The sequence below is a fragment of the Camellia sinensis genome, chromosome 11 (genome assembly GCF_055761805.1).
Source record: "Camellia sinensis isolate YWXY chromosome 11, ASM5576180v1, whole genome shotgun sequence".
NCBI classification, from domain to species: domain Eukaryota; kingdom Viridiplantae; phylum Streptophyta; class Magnoliopsida; order Ericales; family Theaceae; genus Camellia; species Camellia sinensis.
In genome coordinates this window covers 117154682-117175311 of record NC_138971.1, presented here as the reverse complement: position 1 = coordinate 117175311, position 20630 = coordinate 117154682, and the positions used below count along the sequence as shown (strand labels likewise).

Here is a 20630-nt window from a genome sequence, read left to right as displayed (position 1 = left end):
TTATAGTCGCTCACTTTTGAAAATGTTAATTATATATATATATATATCTGTTAAGGCATTTATTATCTGTTTAGAAATAATTGATTTGGGCTATCGGCGGAGGATAGTTTGATTGTTGTAGACATTGCATGATGATTAGGTGAACTGAAACTAATCAAGTTGTGCATTTGAATACATGGGTGCCGAATCCCGCGGATGAAATTTTCGTAAAATGGCCATTTGAATACAATAATACATGGGTGCCGAATCCTGCGGACGTAATTTCCATAAAATGGCAATCCGAATATATCTATACATGGGTGCCGAGTCCCGCGGATGAAATGTCCGTAAAATGGCCATAAGAGAATGAAAATACATGGGTGTCGAATCCCGTGGACGCAATTTCCGTAAAATGACAAGTTATAGTATTGTTGGCATGAGATGTAGTCTCACTTTAGTTATTTGGCCAGGTTCTAAGCCATGTTTATAAGTTGAGTTGTGTTAAGTTGAACATTTATCAAATGCTAATGTTTTAGTTATTGCTCATATTATGTTTAGCATATCTCTACTGGGCGTTGGCTCACCTTATATGGGACATCATTTTCAAGTACAGGTAGCATGCCACCTCCAAGGACGTAGCTTGAGAGGCTTAGTGGCTGGGACATTTTTTTTGTGATTACATTTTTGTATTACGTGTACATCAAGCCAAGGGCTTATTTTGTGCATTGAGTTAGTACTCTTTTTGTAACCCAAGTGTTGACTTGGAAAGTTGTAAGCCTATAGGGCGTTTACTTTTGTTGTTAACATGTAATACATTTTGTAATGAATACTCTGATGAAATGTAATTATGCTTATTTCTTTTATGCCTGAGCATGTCAATATTGTACGAATTATGGGTTTATTTTGAGGGCATTACATGACAGCCGACAGTGAATTAGCTAGAGTTAGGGTTTACTAGAGAATGGGATAATCTGGTATTATTTGAAAAATAATGGTGTATATAGAGACAAAATTAAAAATTTTAATTTAAGTGTGGTATAAACTAAGTAAATAGTGAAGAGATGGTGTGTACTGAGACAATTAATAGTGTGCAAATAGAATTTTTCGAAAATGAATAGATAAGAGGAATAATAACTATTACAATTTTCAATTCAAGGGAGTAAAGTAATGTTAGATAATAGTTTATGGTGGATAAAATGTAATTTGCCCATATTTATTTTCTAACTATGCTACTATTAAAGCTTCTTTTTATGTCAATGTATATTTAGAGCATTGTGAATCTGTTTAACAATTCTTGCAGCTTGAATAAATCAGGGAAGGGAAAGAGGCTTAGAAAGGGAGGGAATCGATACTGGAAGAACGTTGGATTGGGGTCCAAGACTCCCAGAGATGCTGTCATGACCCCATTCCACCCCTAGTAGAATGGTGTCGTGATGGCCAGTAATCCGAGATTACCGAAGGCCAACTTTCAAAATTCACACAAACAGAGTATACATATGGGGCTTACAAATGCGGAAGCAATAAATTCAAAGCTAAGTAGTCCATAAGAGCAGTGCATAAGTTAAATGGAATGGCATACACCATTACATAGCTTTAATATAACAAAATGAAGTACAAAAATACATCTTGACCAAAAGGCTTCTCAGCTATCAAATACAAAATACAATGAAATATAACTAAGAAGCATAATCTTCAAGATGCTGCAAAAGTGCAAAATCCAAAACAAGTGGCAAGTACATCTAGGCGTCACTGCCGTCCTGCTCGTCACCTACATATATATATATATATATATAGAGGGGTGAGCTTGGATACTCAGTGAATGGTATAAATAATAAAGGGTTTTACATGAATGATTTCCAAAATCTTTATCAAATCAAGGCGCGTCACATCTTGTACAAAATCGAAGAGCAAATCAAGTTTATCTAACAAATCTTTCAAGTCTCAACAATCAAAGTCTTTCAAGGCTTTCAAGTTCCAAGGGATGACATTAACAAAGGTTGTGCTACAAATGCTTATAGTCCCCTAGCACGTACGGACTTTCAAGGTTGTGCTACAAATGCTTAGAGTCCCCTAGTACGTACGGGCTTTTAAAGATGGTGCTACAAATGCTTATAGCCCCCTAGCACGTACGGACTTTCAAGATTGTGCTACAAATGCTTAGAGTCCCCTAGCACGTACAGACTTTCAAAGATGGTGCTGCAAATGCTTATAGTCCCCTAGCACGTATGGACTTTCAAGATTGTGCTGCAAATGCTTAGAGTCCCCTAGCACGTACGGACTTTCAAAGATGGTGCTACAAATGCTTATAGTCCCCTAGCACGTACGGACATTCAAGATTGTGCTACAAATGCTTAGAGTCCCCTAGCACGTATGGACTTTCAAAGATGGTGCTACAAATGCTTATAGTCCCCTAGCACGTACGGACTTTCAAGATTGTCAAAACCGAAGCTAATACTTGATACACAAAATAGGGATAGTCATTCATGCTTAACAAATACTTTTCCAAAACAAGCAAGGCAAAACTTAATAACATAACTTTATTAAAAATACCACTCACCTAGTTCTTAAAACGTCGGGGTCAAGGCAAGTCCAAGTCCTACAAACACATGGCAAAGTCTATTGAATGCACTACTCAAAACAAGTCTTGCATGGATGCATGCAAATAACCTCGGCATTCTTCAAAAACTAAGTCAAATCAAAACAAAACACAGTTTCTTATCTCGGGAAAACATGTTGGGCAACTACCAGGTCTAGGCCGAGGTCCCACACCTCCTTGCCGAGGTGTGACCTCGATGGCCACATTCAAGGAAATGAAGTCGGGAAAATCTGGATTTCCCCTCTCTTGAAGAACATGACGAACATGAAGAACATGAACATGAGGAAGATGAATGCAAAGATCATAATTTGCTATTACAAAATCTGAGATTTCATGCTATGAATTCAAAAACATGGACCTGGGTACCCATATTCAAGGATCTTGTGAGAACAAACACAAAAACATGAATCTTAATGCAAACTTTCGGATCAAACAAGACTTTTTCTTCAAGAACACATGAACACTATTTTCTCTTTCTATAACCAACTTTAAATCAATGCATGACGTGCAGAACAGGTTCGATCGTGCAATGCAGCTAGATAAACATAAAGAACGACAAGAGTAAATTAAGAATCTAACCTCAATACACGAATCTAACGGTTTGATCTGTAGGAATCAAGCTCGAAAGCCCACTCTCTCACTCTAAAACTTCTTCTTCTTCCTAGAGCTTCTCTCTCTCTACAAGGCAAAGATATAATACAAAAATGTATATTTTCTGGGTCTGTCGGCTGACTTAACCCTCTGCAGGGGTACGTGGCAACGGCTGGTTGGTTCTACTCAAAAAGGTGACTGAGTGAAAAGACAAGACTATGACAAAGTGTACTCAACAAGCTAGGCGGCAAGAGCACTGCGACAAGTAACGACATCGGCTAACAACAAGACTTCGGCAAGCAAGGGGCAAGGACATCGGCTAGAAAGGACAACACTTGGCCTAGATGTGCCACACCTCGGTCTAGGTCGTACCAATCCAGGAGTAAGGTCACTTGGGTTCAAGGGTAACATCTCGGCCTAGATAATACATATCTCGGCCTCGGCGATGAACACCTCGGCCTAGATAGTGACATCTCGGCCAACATGTCAGAGCGAAGGTGGAGTCAACCAAAGTAAATTCCAAGATGGTCTTAGATGCAAGAGGTTCAAAACTGACCTAGGCTCAGGGTGACCTCGGCTAAACCCGCACCGAGTAAGGTACAAAGCATGCTGTAACACTTAAGCGAACAATGACAAGACTTGAAATGCAAGCTTAACAAGACAGAATCATATGAATGCTTATGAGTATGGTTAGGACAATGTGAGGGTTATTACATCCTACCCCCCTTAAAGAAGTTTTGTCCCCAAACTTGAGTTACCTCGATTCAAGAATAACTCCGGATATCGGACTTTCATTTCTTCTTCCATTTCCCATGTAGCATGCCTTCCGTAATGCTCCTTCTATTCAATTTTCACCACCGGTATTGCCTTGTTTCTCAATTGCCTCACTTGTCTATCGATAATACGCATCGGCTTTTCTTCATAGCTTAAATCTTTATCAACCACAATTCCAAAATGATCAATCACGTGCAGTGGATCCCGAATATACTTCCTCAACATCGAGATATGAAACACATTATGAACTTGACTTAATCTCGGCGGCAAAGCAAGTCTGTAGGCAACTGGGTTAACTTTCTCAAGAATTTCGAACGGTCCAATGTAACGGGGTGCCAATTTACCCTTCTTCCTAAATCTTAAAACTCCTTTCATCGACGAGATCTTCAGGAGTACATGATCCCCAACTTCAAACTCTAACTCCTTTCTTCTTTGGTCGGTGTAACTCTTTTGTCGACTCTGAGCGGTCCTGATTCTCTGTTGGATAAGTTTGATCTTTTCGGTTGTCCTTTGAACTAGATCGGGGCCGATCAAAGCTTTATCTCCTACCTCGGTCCAACATATCGGCGATCTACACTTTGTTCCATACAAGGCTTCATACGGCGCCATGCCAATGCTAGTTGGATAACTGTTGTTGTAAGCGAATTCTACTAATGGAAAATGAACTTCCCAGCTTCCCTTGAAGTCTAGTATACATAATCTAAGCATGTCTTCAAGTGTCTGTATTGTTCTCTCTGTTTGGCTATCGGTCTGGGGATGAAAAGTTGTGCTAAACTTCAACTCGGTTCCCAAAGCTCTTTGTAAACTCTGCCAAAGTCTAGAAACAAACTTCGGATCTCGGTCTGATACAATGGACATCGGCACTCCATGAAGTCTCACAATCTCATTCATATACAGTACATCAAGTCGGTCAGCATTGAATGTAGTCTGAACAGGCAAGAAGTGTGCTGACTTAGTTAATCTGTCGATTATAACCCAGATCGAATCCATTCCTTTCTGTGTCTTCGGCAAACCAATCACAAAGTCCATGGAGATGTGTTCCCATTTCCACTCAGGAATCGGCAAAGGTTGGAGAAGTTCTGCTGGCCTCTGATGTTCTGCTTTCACTTGTTGACAATACAAACGCTGGGACACGAACTCAACTATCTCTCTTTTCATATTCAACGATACATCTTGGTGTTCCCTGGATGAACTACAAATCTGGATCCATGATAGTCTTGGAAAATCTTTCCTTTCAACTCTGGGACGTCAGCCACGCACAATCTTCCTTCAAACTTAAGCACTCCATTATCAAGGGTGTAACCTGACCTCGGCCTGGTGATAATCTTGTCGGCTACCTTCTTCAGGAATTCATCCTTCATTTGCCTTGCCTTTACTTCCCCAATAGTAGTCGGCTCCACTGAAATCATGGCTAGGCATGCCAAACTTCCCACTAACTTTCTACTCAATGCGTCGGCTACCGAGTTTGCTTTACCCAGGTGATACTAAATCTGCATGTCGTAATCCTTCAATAATTCAAGCCATCTTCTCTGCCTCAAATTCAGTTCCTTTTGAGTGAACAAGTACTTCAAGCTCTTGTGATCTGTAAAAACTTGGCAAGAGGCTCCATACAAGTAGTGACGCCAAATCTTCAAAGCAAACACCACGGCTGCTAGCTCTAGATCATGGGTTGGATAGTTGTTTTCATGAAGTTTCAAATGACGAGATGCATATACTATGACTTTGCCCCCTTGCATTAATACACAACCCAAACCCTTATGTGAAGCATCACTGAAAATCTGAAATTCCACATTACTTGATGGGAGTACAAGAACTGGTGTCGTAACTAACCTCGTCTTCAACTCTTGAAAGGTTGATTCTCTATCATCGGTCCATTCATATGCTGTTCCCTTCTTAGTTAGTTGTGTCAATGGTACTGCAATCCTTGAGAAGTCCTTCACAAACTTTCTGTAATAACCTACCAAGCCCAGAAAACTACGAACCTCGGACACGTTGGTCGGCGTCGGCCAATTCACAATGGCTTCAATCTTGCTGGGATCAACTGATATACCCTCTTCATTTATCACATACCCTAAAAATAAAATGCTGAAAAACCAAAACTCGCACTTGCTCAACTTGGCGTACAACTTCTTGTCTCTCAAGATTTGCAGGGCAAGTCTCAGATGATTCTCGTGCTCAATTGTACTCTTGGAATAGATCAATATGTTGTCAATAAAAACAACTACGAACTCATCTAGATACGGCTTAAAGACTCTGTTCATCAAGTCCATGAATGTTGCAGGAGCATTGGTCACTCTGAAAGGCATTACCAAAAATTCGTAGTGGCCATACCATGTCCGAAAAATAGTCTTCTCAATGTCCTCGGCTTTAACTTTCAACTGATGGTAGCCCGACCTAAGGTCAATCTTGGAAAAGACTCGTGCTCCTTGTAGTTGATTGAGCAAATCATCAATCCTAGGCAACGGGTACTTGTTCTTAATGGTTACCTTATTAAGTTCTCTGTAATCAATGCAAAGGCGAAGTGTGCCATCCTTTTTCTTAACAAACAGAACGGGTGCCCCCCATGGTGAAGTGCTCGGCCTAATGAATCCCTTATCCAACAATTCTTGCAATTGCAGTTTCAGTTCTCTAAGTTCAGCTGGGGCCATCCTATAGGGTGTTTTGGAGATAGGTTGCGTTCCCGACATGAGGTCCACAGTAAACTCTATTTCTCTATCGACTAAGTGGCCAGGCAATTCATTTGGGAAGACATCGGGGAATTCCTTAACAACTGGTATGTCGGCTAACTCAACACTTCCATTCAAATCATTTAGTATACTGCACAAATAACCCTGACACCCTTTTTGGATCAACTTATAGGCTTTCATGGGTGAGATTAAATAAGGTGGGGGTACTACTCCCTTACCCTGGAAAATGACCTCGGCTTGGTTTGGGGTCTTCAATGTGACGCTCTTAGTAACACAATTAATGGATGCGTGATTTGCTACTAACCAATCCATTCCCAGTATGACATCGAAGTGAGTCATGCTTAATGGCATCAAATCAACTAATAATTCTACACCCTCAATCACCACAACACACGCCCTATATATGGATGCAACAATTTTTGTTCCCCCAGATGGAGTGGATACAGATAGCACATAATCAAGGGGTTCTAGCGGTCTGTTCAACTTCTCGGCAAATTTAACAGATACAAATGAATGTGTAGAGCCCGAATCAATCAAGATGTATGCAACTTGAGAGCAAATTGAGAGTGTACCTGACACTACCGTTTCAGCATTCTGGGTGTCTCCTGGCACTAGAGCAAAAACTCTGCCCTGTCTCATCTGTGTCCTTCCGACGTTGCTTCCGTGTGTAGAGCCCGAGGTGCTCCCATTTTTCTTACCATCATCAGCCCTTGCCTTCGGACAGTCTTTCACGCAGTGGCCTATCTCGCCATATTCAAAGCAGGCTCTTGTTGCCCAACGGCAAACCCCGAGATGCGGCTTCCCACAACTCGCACACGTCGGCTTAGCATTACCATCCCGATTTGAGTTGCTGGAACTGCCCACGTTCGCCTTCTTCTTGGCATTAAACGACATTCGATGACTTTCATAGTTCGGTCTCTTCCTCTGACTCTCTCCTGAATTTTGATATCGGTTTAAGTTAGCTTCTGCCAGGATGGCCTTGTCTAACACCTCGGCGTAAGTCGGCATATTGAGCATGTTGACTCGATCCTTGATCGGTCCACGTAGTCCACTTTCAAACTTCCTAGCTTTCCTATATTCATCACTGACCATATGAGGCGCGTATCTCGCCAATTCGGTGAAGGTACGGTCGTATTCTGCCACTGTCCTGTTGCCTTGCGTCAGAGTTTGAAACTCTGTGGTCTTGCGATCTCGAACGCTAAGGGGAAAATGCTTGTTGTAAAACAGTTCCAAAAATCTGGCCCAAGTTAAACCAGGATTAGCTTCCCGGATCATCATCCACCACCTTCGAGCGTCGTCGTCTAATGTGAATGCTGCCAATGTCACCTTCTGAGTATCGATGTTGGGAAAGATCTCGAACAGTTTCTCCATTTCCAAAACCCACGCCTCGGCCTTCATCGGCTCTATACCCCATGAGAATCTTGGCAGTTTCATCTTCTTAAACTCACTAATCAAGGCGATCGTGCCGTCCCCATACAAGGCTGGCTGCGGAGGCACTTGAGGCACTGGAGGAGGTGGAGGCGGAACTGCATGTCGGCCATTCGTCTGTTCGGCCTTGGTAGACGTAGCACTAGCATTCTGTTGCCTCATTTGTCTCAACTCACGGGTTAAACCTTCAACCAATCTTTCCAGTCTGTCCAGTCTATCCTCTGATTGATCTCGGCCAACTGGTGGTCTACCTCTCTTCATGATGCTATGAGTATGCAAAATGCAACTTTAAAACAAACTGGACCAAGAATCATGTATGCAAATAACAAATGGTCATGCCGACATGATGCATACCTTGTCAAATAGCAAGCAATATGATGCCATGCTCTTTAGGACTCAAGTGTGTGAATAATGTACTATAAGAAACTTGTGCTCTGATACCAATCTGTCACGACCCTATTCTGCCCCTAGTAGAATGGTGCCGTGATGGCCAGTAATCCGAGATTACCGAAGGCCAACTTTCAAAATTCACACACAAACAGAGTATACATATGGGGCTTACAAATGCGGAAGCAATAAATTAAAAGCTAAGTAGTCCATAAGAGCAGTGCATAAGTTAAATGGAATGGCATACATCATTACATAGCTTTAATACAACAAAATGAAGTACAAAAATACATCTTGACCAAAAGGCTTCTCAGCCATCAAATAGAAAATACAATGAAATACAACTAAGAAACATAATCTTCAAGATGCTGCAAAAGTACAAAATCCAAAACAAGTGGCAAGTACATCTAGGCGTCACCGCTGTCCTGCTCGTCACCTATATATATATAGATAGGGGTGAGCTTGGATACTCAGTGAATGGTATAAATAATAAAGGGTTTTACATGAATGATTTCTGAAATCTTTATCAAATCAAGGCACGTCATATCTTGTACAAAATCGAAGAGCAAATCAAGTTTATCTAACAAATCTTTCAAGTCTCAACAATAAAAGTTTTCAAGGCTTTCAAGTTCCAAGGGATGACATTAACAAAGGTTGTGCTACAAATGCTTATAGCCCCCTAGCACGTACGGACTTTCAAGATTGTGCTACAAATGCTTAGAGTCCCCTAGCACGTACGGACTTTCAAAGATGGTGCTACAAATGCTTATAGTCCCCTAGCACGTATGGACTTTCAAGATTGTGCTGCAAATGCTTAGAGTCCCCTAGCACGTACGGACTTTCAAAGATGGTGCTACAAATGCTTATAGTCCCCTAGCACGTACGGACTTTCAAGATTGTGCTACAAATGCTTAGAGTCCCTAGCACGTATGGACTTTCAAAGATGGTGCTACAAATGCTTATAGTCCCCTAGCACGTACGGACTTTCAAGATTGTCAAAACCGAAGCTAATACTTGATACACAAAATAGGGATAGTCATTCATGCTTAACAAATACTTTTCCAAAACAAGCAAGGCAAAACTTAATAACATAACTTTATTAAAAATACCACTCACCTAGTTCTTAAAACGTCGGGGTCAAGGCAAGTCCAAGTCCTACAAACACATGGCAAAGTCTATTGAATGCACTACTCAAAACAAGTCTTGCATGGATGCATGCAAATGACCTCGGCATTCTTCAGAAACTAAGTCAAATCAAAACAAAACACAGTTTCTTATCTCGGGAAAACATGCTGGGCAACTACCAGGTCTAGGCCGAGGTCCCACACCTCCTTGCCGAGGTGTGACCTCGATGGCCACATTCAAGGAAATGAAGTCGGGAAAATCTGGATTTCCCCTCTCTTGAAGAACATGACGAACATGAAGAACATGAACATGAGGAAGATGAATGCAAAGATCATAATTTGCTATTACAAAATCTGAGATTTCATGCTATGAATTCAAAAACATGGACTTGGGTACCCATATTCAAGGATCTTGTGAGAACAAACACAAAAACATGAATCTTAATGCAAACTTTCGGATCAAACAAGACTTTTTCTTCAAGAACACATGAACACTATTTTCTCTTTCTATAACCAACTTTAAATCAATGCATGACGTGCAGAACAGGTTCGATCGTGCAATGCAGCTAGATAAACATAAAGAATGACAAGAGTAAATTAAGAATCTAACCTCAATACACGAATCTAACGGTTTGATCTGTAGGAATCAAGCTCGAAAGCCCACTCTCTCACTCTAAAACTTCTTCTTCTTCCTAGAGCTTCTCTCTCTCTACAAGGCAAAGATATAATACAAAAATGTATATTTTCTGGGTCTGTCGGCTGACTTAACCCTCTGCAGGGGTACGTGGCAACGGCTGGTTGGTTCTACTCAAAAAGGTGACTGAGTGAAAAGACAAGACTATGACAAAGTGTACTCAACAAGCTAGGCGGCAAGAGCACTGCGACAAGTAACGACATCGGCTAACAACAAGACTTCGGCAAGCAAGGGGCAAGGACATCGGCTAGAAAGGACAACACTTGGCCTAGCTGTGCCACACCTTGACCTAGATGTGCCACACCTTGGTCTAGGTCGTACCAATCCAGGAGTAAGGTCACTTGGGTTCAAGGGTAACATCTCGGCCTAGATAATACACATCTCGGCCTCGGCGATGAACACCTCGGCCTAGATAGTGACATCTCGGCCAACATGTCAGAGCGAAGGTGGAGTCAACCAAAGTAAATTCCAAGATGGTCTTAGATGCAAGAGGTTCAAAACTGACCTAGGCTCAGGGTGACCTCGGCTAAACCCGCACCGAGTAAGGTACAAAGCATGCTGTAACACTTAAGCGAACAAGGACGAGACTTTAAATGCAAGCTTAACAAGACAAAATCATATGAATGCATATGAGTATGGTTTGGACAGTGTGTGGGTTATTACAGATGCCATTGAAGGTATATGGTACATAATGGCGTTAATATTTTTTTTTTTCAATTTTATTTAACTGTGTACCTGAATTATGGTTTTTTAGCAGTTATTTTTTTAATGGGTTTGTATGCTTTTAAGGTGTGTTTTGTTGTTGGATTGTGTATAAGAAATGACAAGTGGGAAATAAGTTGATCCGGGCTTTACCTGAAATGCTTTATTTTGAATGTTGCATTGGACTTGTTTTGTTAGAGTAAAATTTGAAGAAAACCATGTGAGCAATTCTTACAGCCAATAGTTAGAGAGAAGAATTTCTTACTACAAGTTCTCTATCTTTTATGTTCCAGTCATACCAAAACAGACTATTGTTGGATAATTTTCAATGTATTCAAAGAAAGAATTAAAGAAAAGAGAGACTGTTTGATTACAAAAATCAAAACAGTATATAAAATAAAATAAAACAACAACAGATTTTTATTTTGTTACAAAAATAAAATCTGAATCTGAAAAAGGAAAAAGGAAAAATTAATAAAACAAAAAAGTAAATTAATTACCTAACTTATTAATTTCTCGAACAAAATTTTGTTCAAGTCTAGTGTTTAACAATGTGTCCTTAAGATAGATTCGTCATCTCCTTGGTGCTTTCAGATTATGAACGTCTATCTCTCAAGATAAAATGATCAACAACGAATAGTAGCAGCACTACAAACTATAGGCACAATGAACACACTTTGTGTTTACACTCTTTCTCACAAAAAAAATAATACAGCAAAATGCAGAGATTAATAGCAGCATAGAAGAGCGAAAATTAGTGAAAATCCAAATGAGGGACTTGTCTATTTATAGGTGCAAAGGTGGCTTTTCAGATTTGAATTAAACAGGTAGCAAACCTGTTTGAACAGGTATAGTACCTGCTCAGTACTGTTTGAACAGGTATAGTACCTGCTCGGTACTATTTGAACAAGTAGGAATCTGCTTGGTTTAAATTTTGAACAGATAAAACCAGTTTGCATAGATAAAAACCTGTTCGATTTAAAATAAACAGATAAGAACCTGTTCAGAAAAGGTGCATTGGACCAATGAAATAATTTTGAATTTGAAAATTCAAAAGTTTTTGGGCCAAAAAGATAAGCATTGGGCCGTACAAGCCCAACCCACCCTCACACCGCGCACCCGCACCCTAACCCAGCCTAGCCCAGCATGCTTGACCGACCGGACAACCTCACCCTTCTAGAAAACTTGGGTACCCCTTGGGGCCCTCCCCAAGTTCCAAACCCAAGCCTTATAAACCCATACAAAGTTTGCCCACCAAACCAATGTGGGACAAATCTTAACTAAAACCTTTATGGAAATTCCAGCAAATATACCATTTTCATGGAACCCATTTTGGCATCAATTTCCCATTCACCTGATAATGGTTTTGAGCAACCAAATATACTACGTGAATCACAACGCGGCATAGACAGCGTTACCACTTAGACCCTCCAACTTTGGCGCATGGGTCCTACCTAAAAATTAGACCAAGGTTTGGAAGAAAAAAAATAAGTTTTTCCCAAACCAATTTTCAAACCATTTCTTACAACTATAACAGAGCATCTCAACCAACTACACTAACTGACTAAGGCTTGATTGCCATGGACTAAAAAATCTGGTGGCTTGGTAACCACCTAAATAAGTTGTTTATTGACTTATTTGTTACAAGTTGTCAAATCACCTCTCTACTTTTCTATACGTATTTTTTTAAAAAGTCAAAAAGCCACTAAATAAGTCATACTCAAACCACCCAAAGCAAAAGCATGTTTGTCTTGAGCTAAAATAATAATAATAATAAAATAAAATTTCTCAAGAAAATATAATAGATGAATAATCAATCGATAAAAAATTATTTATTTGAATATCCTATTTCCTATCAGAATAAGCATATAAATCGAATCACTAGAATTATTAACAAAGGAGTATGAGTACTAATAATAGAAAATCAACTTTTTCAGCAATTATTAAACGCATCAGCTTTTTTTTATTCTAAAAAAATAATTGCCAAACTCCACCTAAACTGCCTTTTGTCTAGCCTAGCGTTTGCTAGTTATCCATTTATTGGTTACCTTTGTCCACATCAGCCTTTATTATATCTGAGGTGCCTTATGTTAGTAACAATCAAAGTAACAAAATTAGCATTTTTGCCTATACATTATTGTCGAGAAGACCTACTGGAAAAAAAAAAAACGCCCCTATAAATTCAAGATACTAGTTTTTTTGGGTAAAATCCTGACCCAGGTCTGAGGAAACCAATTAGATTTTGTTGTGTTTTTATATCTTAGCTAACCAAATCTATTTCAAATTAGTAATTTTAAAATTCATTATTAGGAAAATTTTGAAGAATCTATCTGGAATTATCTAGTCATTCATTGTTTGCTAATTTAGTTGCAAGGTTGTGCTCTATGTAAATTTTTAACTATTTTGACATTTGACTTTTTTTGTTAGTATTTTTATAATTGACAATCCTGTTTAACAAAACTCTTTTCAGTTGTAATTTTATTCGCTCTTTTATTTCAATAAGGATGTGAGTGTTTAGATGCGAACCCAATCCAAATTGTGTCTATGCAGAGAAGTTTGTGATCTTGATCATTTCATGTTTGCCACTTCGCTGATTATGTATAGGGATTGAGCTTCCCGGTCAGCTCGTGGGGGTCCAAGATGTAGCGCCCCATTGCAGGTCTGGGGTAGCACCCAAGCGAGATCGAGGGGCAGCGCCCTCGAAGCAAAAAGCAAAAATGCAGTCGACGTTGTTTGACTGTTTGAGCGGTCATTTGTGTACTCGAGTTGAGAAAATGATCTTCTAGTACTTTTATAGAGCACCTGAACTTCTGAGAAGAAAGTTTCACCGCTCGAGTGGTGAATGGTATGCTCGAGCAATCAGCCTATATGTTTTGCACTGCCTTTACTCACATCGCTTAAGTTGTGAGGTGTGTACTCGAGCAGTCTTCGCGATCCAGTTTACTATAAAATGCGTTGTTTGCTTGTTTTAAGATTTGAGCCATCCAAATTTTCAAAGAGGAAAAAAAACAAAGTTTTTTATATTGGAAGGTACTTTAAGAGTGTTTCCTTGATGATTTCAGAGTGATCAATGGATCCATGAACTTTATATCAATATCATCAATGGATTTAATTCTTTTCTTTTATTCATAAAAGAGAGAATTGTTCTTCAGTGGATTCCGGGAGAACTTGGGTATGAAACTTTGGTAGATTCCGGAGTGGCTCATCGTCGTGGATTCAACATTGTGGATTCAACGTTGGGCAAGACAATTCCAAGGTGAAGACAGTGGTGGAAGAGGCACGTTGGAGTCGGTTCAATTCAAGCGTGAATTCGCTAGGTAATTGAGGGTACACATGTATAATTTCTTTTTCCCTTCTTAGTAGATTGTTTTGTGGTTGTGGCCCATGATTTTTTATTTTTTATTTTTATCACAATTGGAGACACTCCAATTGTGATTTTTCCATGTTAAATAATTATGTCAATTTGTCTTTAATTGTTTGATTAGGATTGTTAATCATTGTTTAAAATTGAAATATAATCACAAATGAATATCTCGAAGATTTTAATTTTTTTCATTTTTTAGAAGGGTCTAAATTCAATAATAAGTTTTAAGGATTAAGCCCATCTTTGTTCTTTTTGTGAATCCAATACAAGGAGTTTGGCCATTATGATTGTCCATGATTTGAATGATGTCAACAGTCGTTCTTTTTATGATTACATTGCTATAGCTTGAAATTTTGCTCTACCTTTTTTAGCGGTGTTGTTAGCATTCATATTTCTTATTTCATTACGACTGAAACTTCCATTATCTGTGGTGAAATGTTTTTGGTATTAAAGATGGAGTTTGACATCAAATATTTATATTTATGCCATAAATTTTATTGATCTATATGTTATCATAAATCTTTATATGGGTTGTATGTATCCGGTATGGGTACGGGCACAACTACGTGCGTACTAGGTACACGAAATACATATCCGATACTTTATTTTTAAAAAGTTGAATGTTTGTACAACATGGGTACGTGTTGGATACTTTTGTGGGTATGCCAGGGCGTAATTTTTTTTTTTTAAATCTAGGGGTACTAAAATAAATATATTGTGCATTTTTTAGAACTCCAAAAATAATTAATATTTTTGTAAATATCACAAATTTGTTTAGAAATGTACTTAAATTAAATAGGTTAAATAGGATATGACTGAGTAAGCTTGTGTGTGCGCGTGTGAGAGAGAGAGAGAGAGAGAGACTATATACGTATGCTTATGTCTATATTATATAGAAAGGTTTAGTTCAGAATATGGTAAGAATGCTTATGTCTACATTATATAGAAAGGTTTACATATGTATGCTTATGTCTATATTATATAGAAATGTTTAGTTCATAATATAGTAAGAACATGAGGGTATTTAGGTCTATTTACAAGTGTCGTTAACAGATGTTAGGGTGTGTTTTAGTTTACAAATCACATGGGATTATGTGCTTATTTCTTAATGTCAGGGGATTATTTTGCAAATTTAGAAGTTGAATTTTGGTGGGTTGGGTAGTTATATGCCGTTAGTCATGGCAAAGAAGAGGAGGATGAGTTAAAAATGAGAGAGGTATACATACATATAATATAGAGAGGTTTAATTTAGAAGAGAATGAGATTATGAGATTATTTAGGTCCATTTACATATGTTGTTAATAGATTTTAGCAGTGTGTTTTAGTCCACAAATCACTTGGTTTGTGCACATGGCCCAAATCAAGGGTAGGAGTGGGCGCAGGTCAGTTGCGGGCACAGAACCTTCAATCTTCCATCCGTCCGCCAATCCGGTAGATGTGGATTGAGCGGATTGGCGGATTGACGGATGGATGCGAATCGGTTTGGCGGTTTAAAATTTTATAAATTTTCAACATAATTCAACTTGTACACTTCCTCAAAAAAAAAAAAAGTATTACAATCAATGACTTAAAAAAGTATTACAATCACTGCATGCCTCATCCAAAGAAAGAAAGTTTGAAACTTTAAAATATTACAATCACTGCATATCTCATCCACATATTACAATCACAACATGCCTCATCCACATAAATTATTACAATCTATGGTTCTTAAAATATAAAAACAATTCAAACCACCAAAACCACGAACAGAGCAGTAGTAGAGATTGTATGACTCTGTATTGTTACATCTATATCTATTTTTGAAAACAAAAACCAACAAGCATATATCATTTTTTTATTTATTATTTTTAGAGTTAGATTTAAAAACCAAAAAATATATATATAATGCATTTATTTTTTTCAATTCAAAAAATATATTCAAGTTGAAAACTCTTTTTCAACAGAATATTTAAACTCCTTTTCAATTAAAAACACAAACAGAATATCTAAACAAATTTAAAACGTAAAGTCTTACAAATTACTAGAGATGCTCGTGGTTTGGCGGTTCGGTTGCGGCCAAAGGAACCTTAAATCCGTCATCCGTCCAAAATTAGTTAGATTGGAGAAAATCAATCCACAACCGTCTGCTCGTCATCACGCATCTGTCCAAAATGCGGCGGATCGGTTCGGTTCGATCAGTTTGGGCGGATTGGCATATCCACTGCTCACCCCTAATCATGGGGAGTAAAATGAAATTTACTCTAATGAAATAAGGGAATTAGAATTGTTTGCTACTCTTTGCTCTGGTATGTCTTCCTTCCAGATTCAGATCAATTAGTAATTAAATATGAACACATTCCAACCAATTTAGAACTAGTAACTAATCCCAATGTATCAAATTAGAACTAGTAACTAATCCCAATGTCTTCCATGTTTGCAGGAACTTATATTGACAAGAAATGTCCGTTCACTGGCTAGGGTTGTAAATTTTCGGGCCTCGCGGGCTCCTGCCAAAATTTGGGCTTGGCCAAGCCGGCCCACGGGCCAAAAAAATTAGGCCAAGGGTATTCAGGCCTCGGGCTTGGGCGGGCCTAACAATTTATTTTTGTTTTTTAAATTTATTCTACCAAAAGTTTATTATTTTCCATTAAAAAAGATATTGGGCCTTGGGCAAACCAAACGGGCCGGCCTTGAGTGTGATTTAAGTGGGCCGATGGGTCTGGCCATGGGTCGGGTCCACGAGCCAAGCCGGGCTTCAAAATGATGGCCTAGGCCCAAGCCTAAGGGCTCGGGTTCGGCCTAAACGGACCTAAATAGGCCAGGCCGCGGGCCATTTTTACACTTCTATCACTGGCGATGTTTCTATCAGGGGCCCCATACTTGCTGGAACCTGCCACAGTGCCAAGATGATGAGAACAATCATTGTTTGACGGAACTACCTTCATTTTGTCAAGAAATACCAAAGGCAAGACCGTTCACTTTCATTTTAATCAATACTATTTTTTCTATCGCTTTTATGGAAATTTTGAAATTTGTGATCAAAATTTTTTTTTAATAAATAAGTCAATATTATTAACAAAAAAGCATTAGGGCGATTCTAACAAATACATTGACAAAGAATCAACCGAAAAATAAAAACTAAGCAAGAAGAGTATCTATAAAATCCACAAAACCAAACAAATCTGTGGACACTCTCCCTGACATCCAACTATAGAAAAACACTAAAAGTTGATCCTTCAAACGAGTCACTGATTCTTCTTCTCCCTGAACGACTCTCCCGACTTCTGACTCATTTTCATTAAAGCACAGCGGTCTATAGTCAACTCGCCGATTACACTCCAACCAAATCATCCATATCAGACACAAAGGTGCCAAAGTGCACACCTTTCTATGCCTCTTTCCAACCCTACCCCTCTACAATTATAAAGGACACCCTCAACACTTCGTTGTTATACCCAAATCACATTAAACAAATAAAAATTCAACACCCAAACTGAACAATGAAAAAGAAAATGAGACACCGACTCCACATCCCTACAGCACATACATTACCAATTGACCATAATCTGCTGACATCGAATAAGAGTATCAGTAGTGAGAATCTTATCCAACACTGTCGTCCATGCAAAGAATGCCACCTTGTGTGATTATTGTTGTCCAATTGTGAATTATAAATCGTGAATCGTAATGGTAATGTTCACTTTATATAGCAAACAAAACCAAACCAAGCCTTAAGTCCCATCAAATGGGATCGGCTACATGAATCCTTCTTCTTTACTCGACTCTATCCAAGGTCATTTCGTTAATCAAACTAAGGAGGTTCATATCTTTATTTACTACCCTAGTCCACGTCAATCTAGATCTGTCCCATCCCTTAACACTTTCATCTACTGCCACTGTATCGCATCCCTTCACTACTGCCTCTATTAGTCTTCGTTGTATATGACCAAACCATGTCAATCTATTTTCTCTCAACTTATCTTCTATCGGTACTACTCCAACCCATTCTTGAATATACATTCCTAACTCTATCTTTTCTAGTATTGTCACACATTCATCTTAGCATCCTTATCTCAACAACACTTATCTTATCTACATGTTTCTTAGTCGCCAAACATTTCGACTCATACAACATTGCTGGTCTAATAGCCATTCTATAGAACTTCCTTTTTGCCCAGATTACACAATAGTCCTCCTTTGATGTAAAGTTTCTTCAAGTTCTTCAAATTGCCAGACCACAACCAACCGGGTGTATCTATCTCAGGAAAACCCTCAAGCTTTAGTTTTTGCAACGATGAAGGAAGTTCCAATGAGAGAGGAAGTTTTGGATCACGCTGCTGAATGAATGATCTTGTCAGCTTTGTCTGCTTGGAAAATAGTTGTGCTTGCTTAAGTGAATCATCAGTTTTACCTTGTAAAATGCATCCTGACCAAGATATTTTCAACTTTTGTAGAGATTTTAATCTTTGTAAATGATGAAGCTGCAGATCTGTTGGAAATTCTTTCATACTTGTGGATATGCTCAATTTTCGTAGCTTTGGCAATTTTGTCAAATCATTGATAGTACATGATTTTTGTCATTGGAATCTCCAATAATAAATCCCTTAAGGACTTGGAGATTAGATAGTGCACCAAGCGCCTTTGGCATGTGATCCAAAAGGTAACACCCAAAGCAGGCCAATCCAATCTGGAACCACCTTGAGATTGTGACACGCTTTGAGATCCAGAATCTTAAGATTAGTCAGTTGTGAAATAAACTGAGGAAGCTCTGTAATCAAAGAAATTCCACGAAGGCTAAGAAACCTCAATTTTTTCATATTCTTTAATGCATTGAGAATTTTGATGTCTGGAACTTCAATATGATGCGTGACCGAGTGCCGCCACCTTCCCAAGTAAACAACTTTCAAATCGGTGCCCCATTTGAAAATAATTTCATGTCTTTCATCAATAATAGCTGCATCGACGTTGACGATCCATCTATTCCAAAAGATGAGGCATCCATGCAAAAAATAACCAAAAGTAAAAGCAGAACGAATGTAAGGGTGTAGCCTGTAGCTATCCACAACCAATCCACAATATTTGTAGATAGGCTCAATGAAGCCCTTTGCAGTAAGCTCATCCAAGATCTCATTGACAAAATCCTCTGCCGTCTTCCCCAACACAATTTCTTCTTCTGTATTTTGGTCCATCGAATTTGTTGGGGATGGAAATCCCTCTCCAATCCACAAGTAAATCATAAACCTTTTCTTTATGGCAGCCATTGGGAAAACCCGGAAAAAATTCAAACAATCTTGTAGTTTCCAGGGGAGTCTACAGACAAATACCTGGATATCTTCAAGTGCAATGGTGTGATCAAACTGTGGCTAATTGTAGAAACTATGCAAATTGTCGGCCTTGTTTACATCGACTTGGTACTTGTCGCTGCTACTGTTAATGGATCCATCAAACCATGGTTTCCGATGTGGTTTTGAATCATCATCATATTGGATTTTAAGCTTGGAGGCAATCTGAGATTTCAACTTGTTGACAGACATTTTCAGTTGGTCAGGTTCGTTAGTATCACTCCCTCCTTCTCTTGTTTTGAGCTCCTCAAATTTCACACAAGCGTGGTTGATTTGCACATTCATATGATCTACAAACTTTTGAATCTCTGTCATGGTCTCTTTCATGAAATTAAGATCTCGACCAATCATGTTAGTGAGCGCAAGAATTCTAACTTGGTAGTCGTCGTAGTCGTCGTCGTCGTTTGTGGTGGCGGCGGCGGTGGTAGCTTTGTGGTGGTGGTTGTTAAGTGGATTTGGTTGGGAGATACTACTGCCCATGGCTTTGAAAGGAACTACTACCAAAACATGGTCGTGTTGGAGTCTTGGCTAGAGAGAGAGAGAGAGAGGTTTTTTCTTTGATGGTCTGGTCTGGTCTAGGTTTCAAAGAGAAAAATGGATAATGAGAGAGAGTCAACACGCTTTTTCTTTTATGGTCAGGGTTTCAAAGAGAGTTGGATCATGAGAGAGAATAAACACTGTGACACCATAACTTGAAGGGGGTGGCCTACTACAGATGCTTACCGAGGCAATAATTGAAGAGACGCGAGGAAGAAATATGGCCCACTGCGTTGTCTTGAGAGTACTTGAGGGTGGATTTTATTACGTTTTGGTTTATGGAGTTTATTATGAATTTTATTTTAATGATTCGAATTATTTATAAAAAAAATTTGTCTATGTTATTTATAAAAAAAATTAAATTGATTTAATTATTATGATATTTTCATTTTATCTTATTTTTCTAAAAAAATAAATAGTCTATTTTAATAAAAATATTTGTT

The 20630-nt window shown here is 38.7% G+C and overlaps 1 protein-coding gene across 1 annotated transcript; it reads right to left on the bottom strand.

Moving 5' to 3' along the window:
* Nucleotides 1-18462: 18462 nt before the first annotated feature.
* Nucleotides 18463-19569, bottom strand: LOC145802573 (uncharacterized). Its single transcript, XM_082895307.1, has 2 exons — nt 18948-19569; nt 18463-18734 (listed from the first exon to the last, which is right to left on the bottom strand). The coding sequence occupies exons 1-2, from the start codon at nt 19567-19569 to the stop codon at nt 18463-18465; spliced, it is 894 nt and encodes a 297-aa protein (XP_082751433.1).
* Between the last annotated feature and the right edge of the window lie 1061 nt (nt 19570-20630).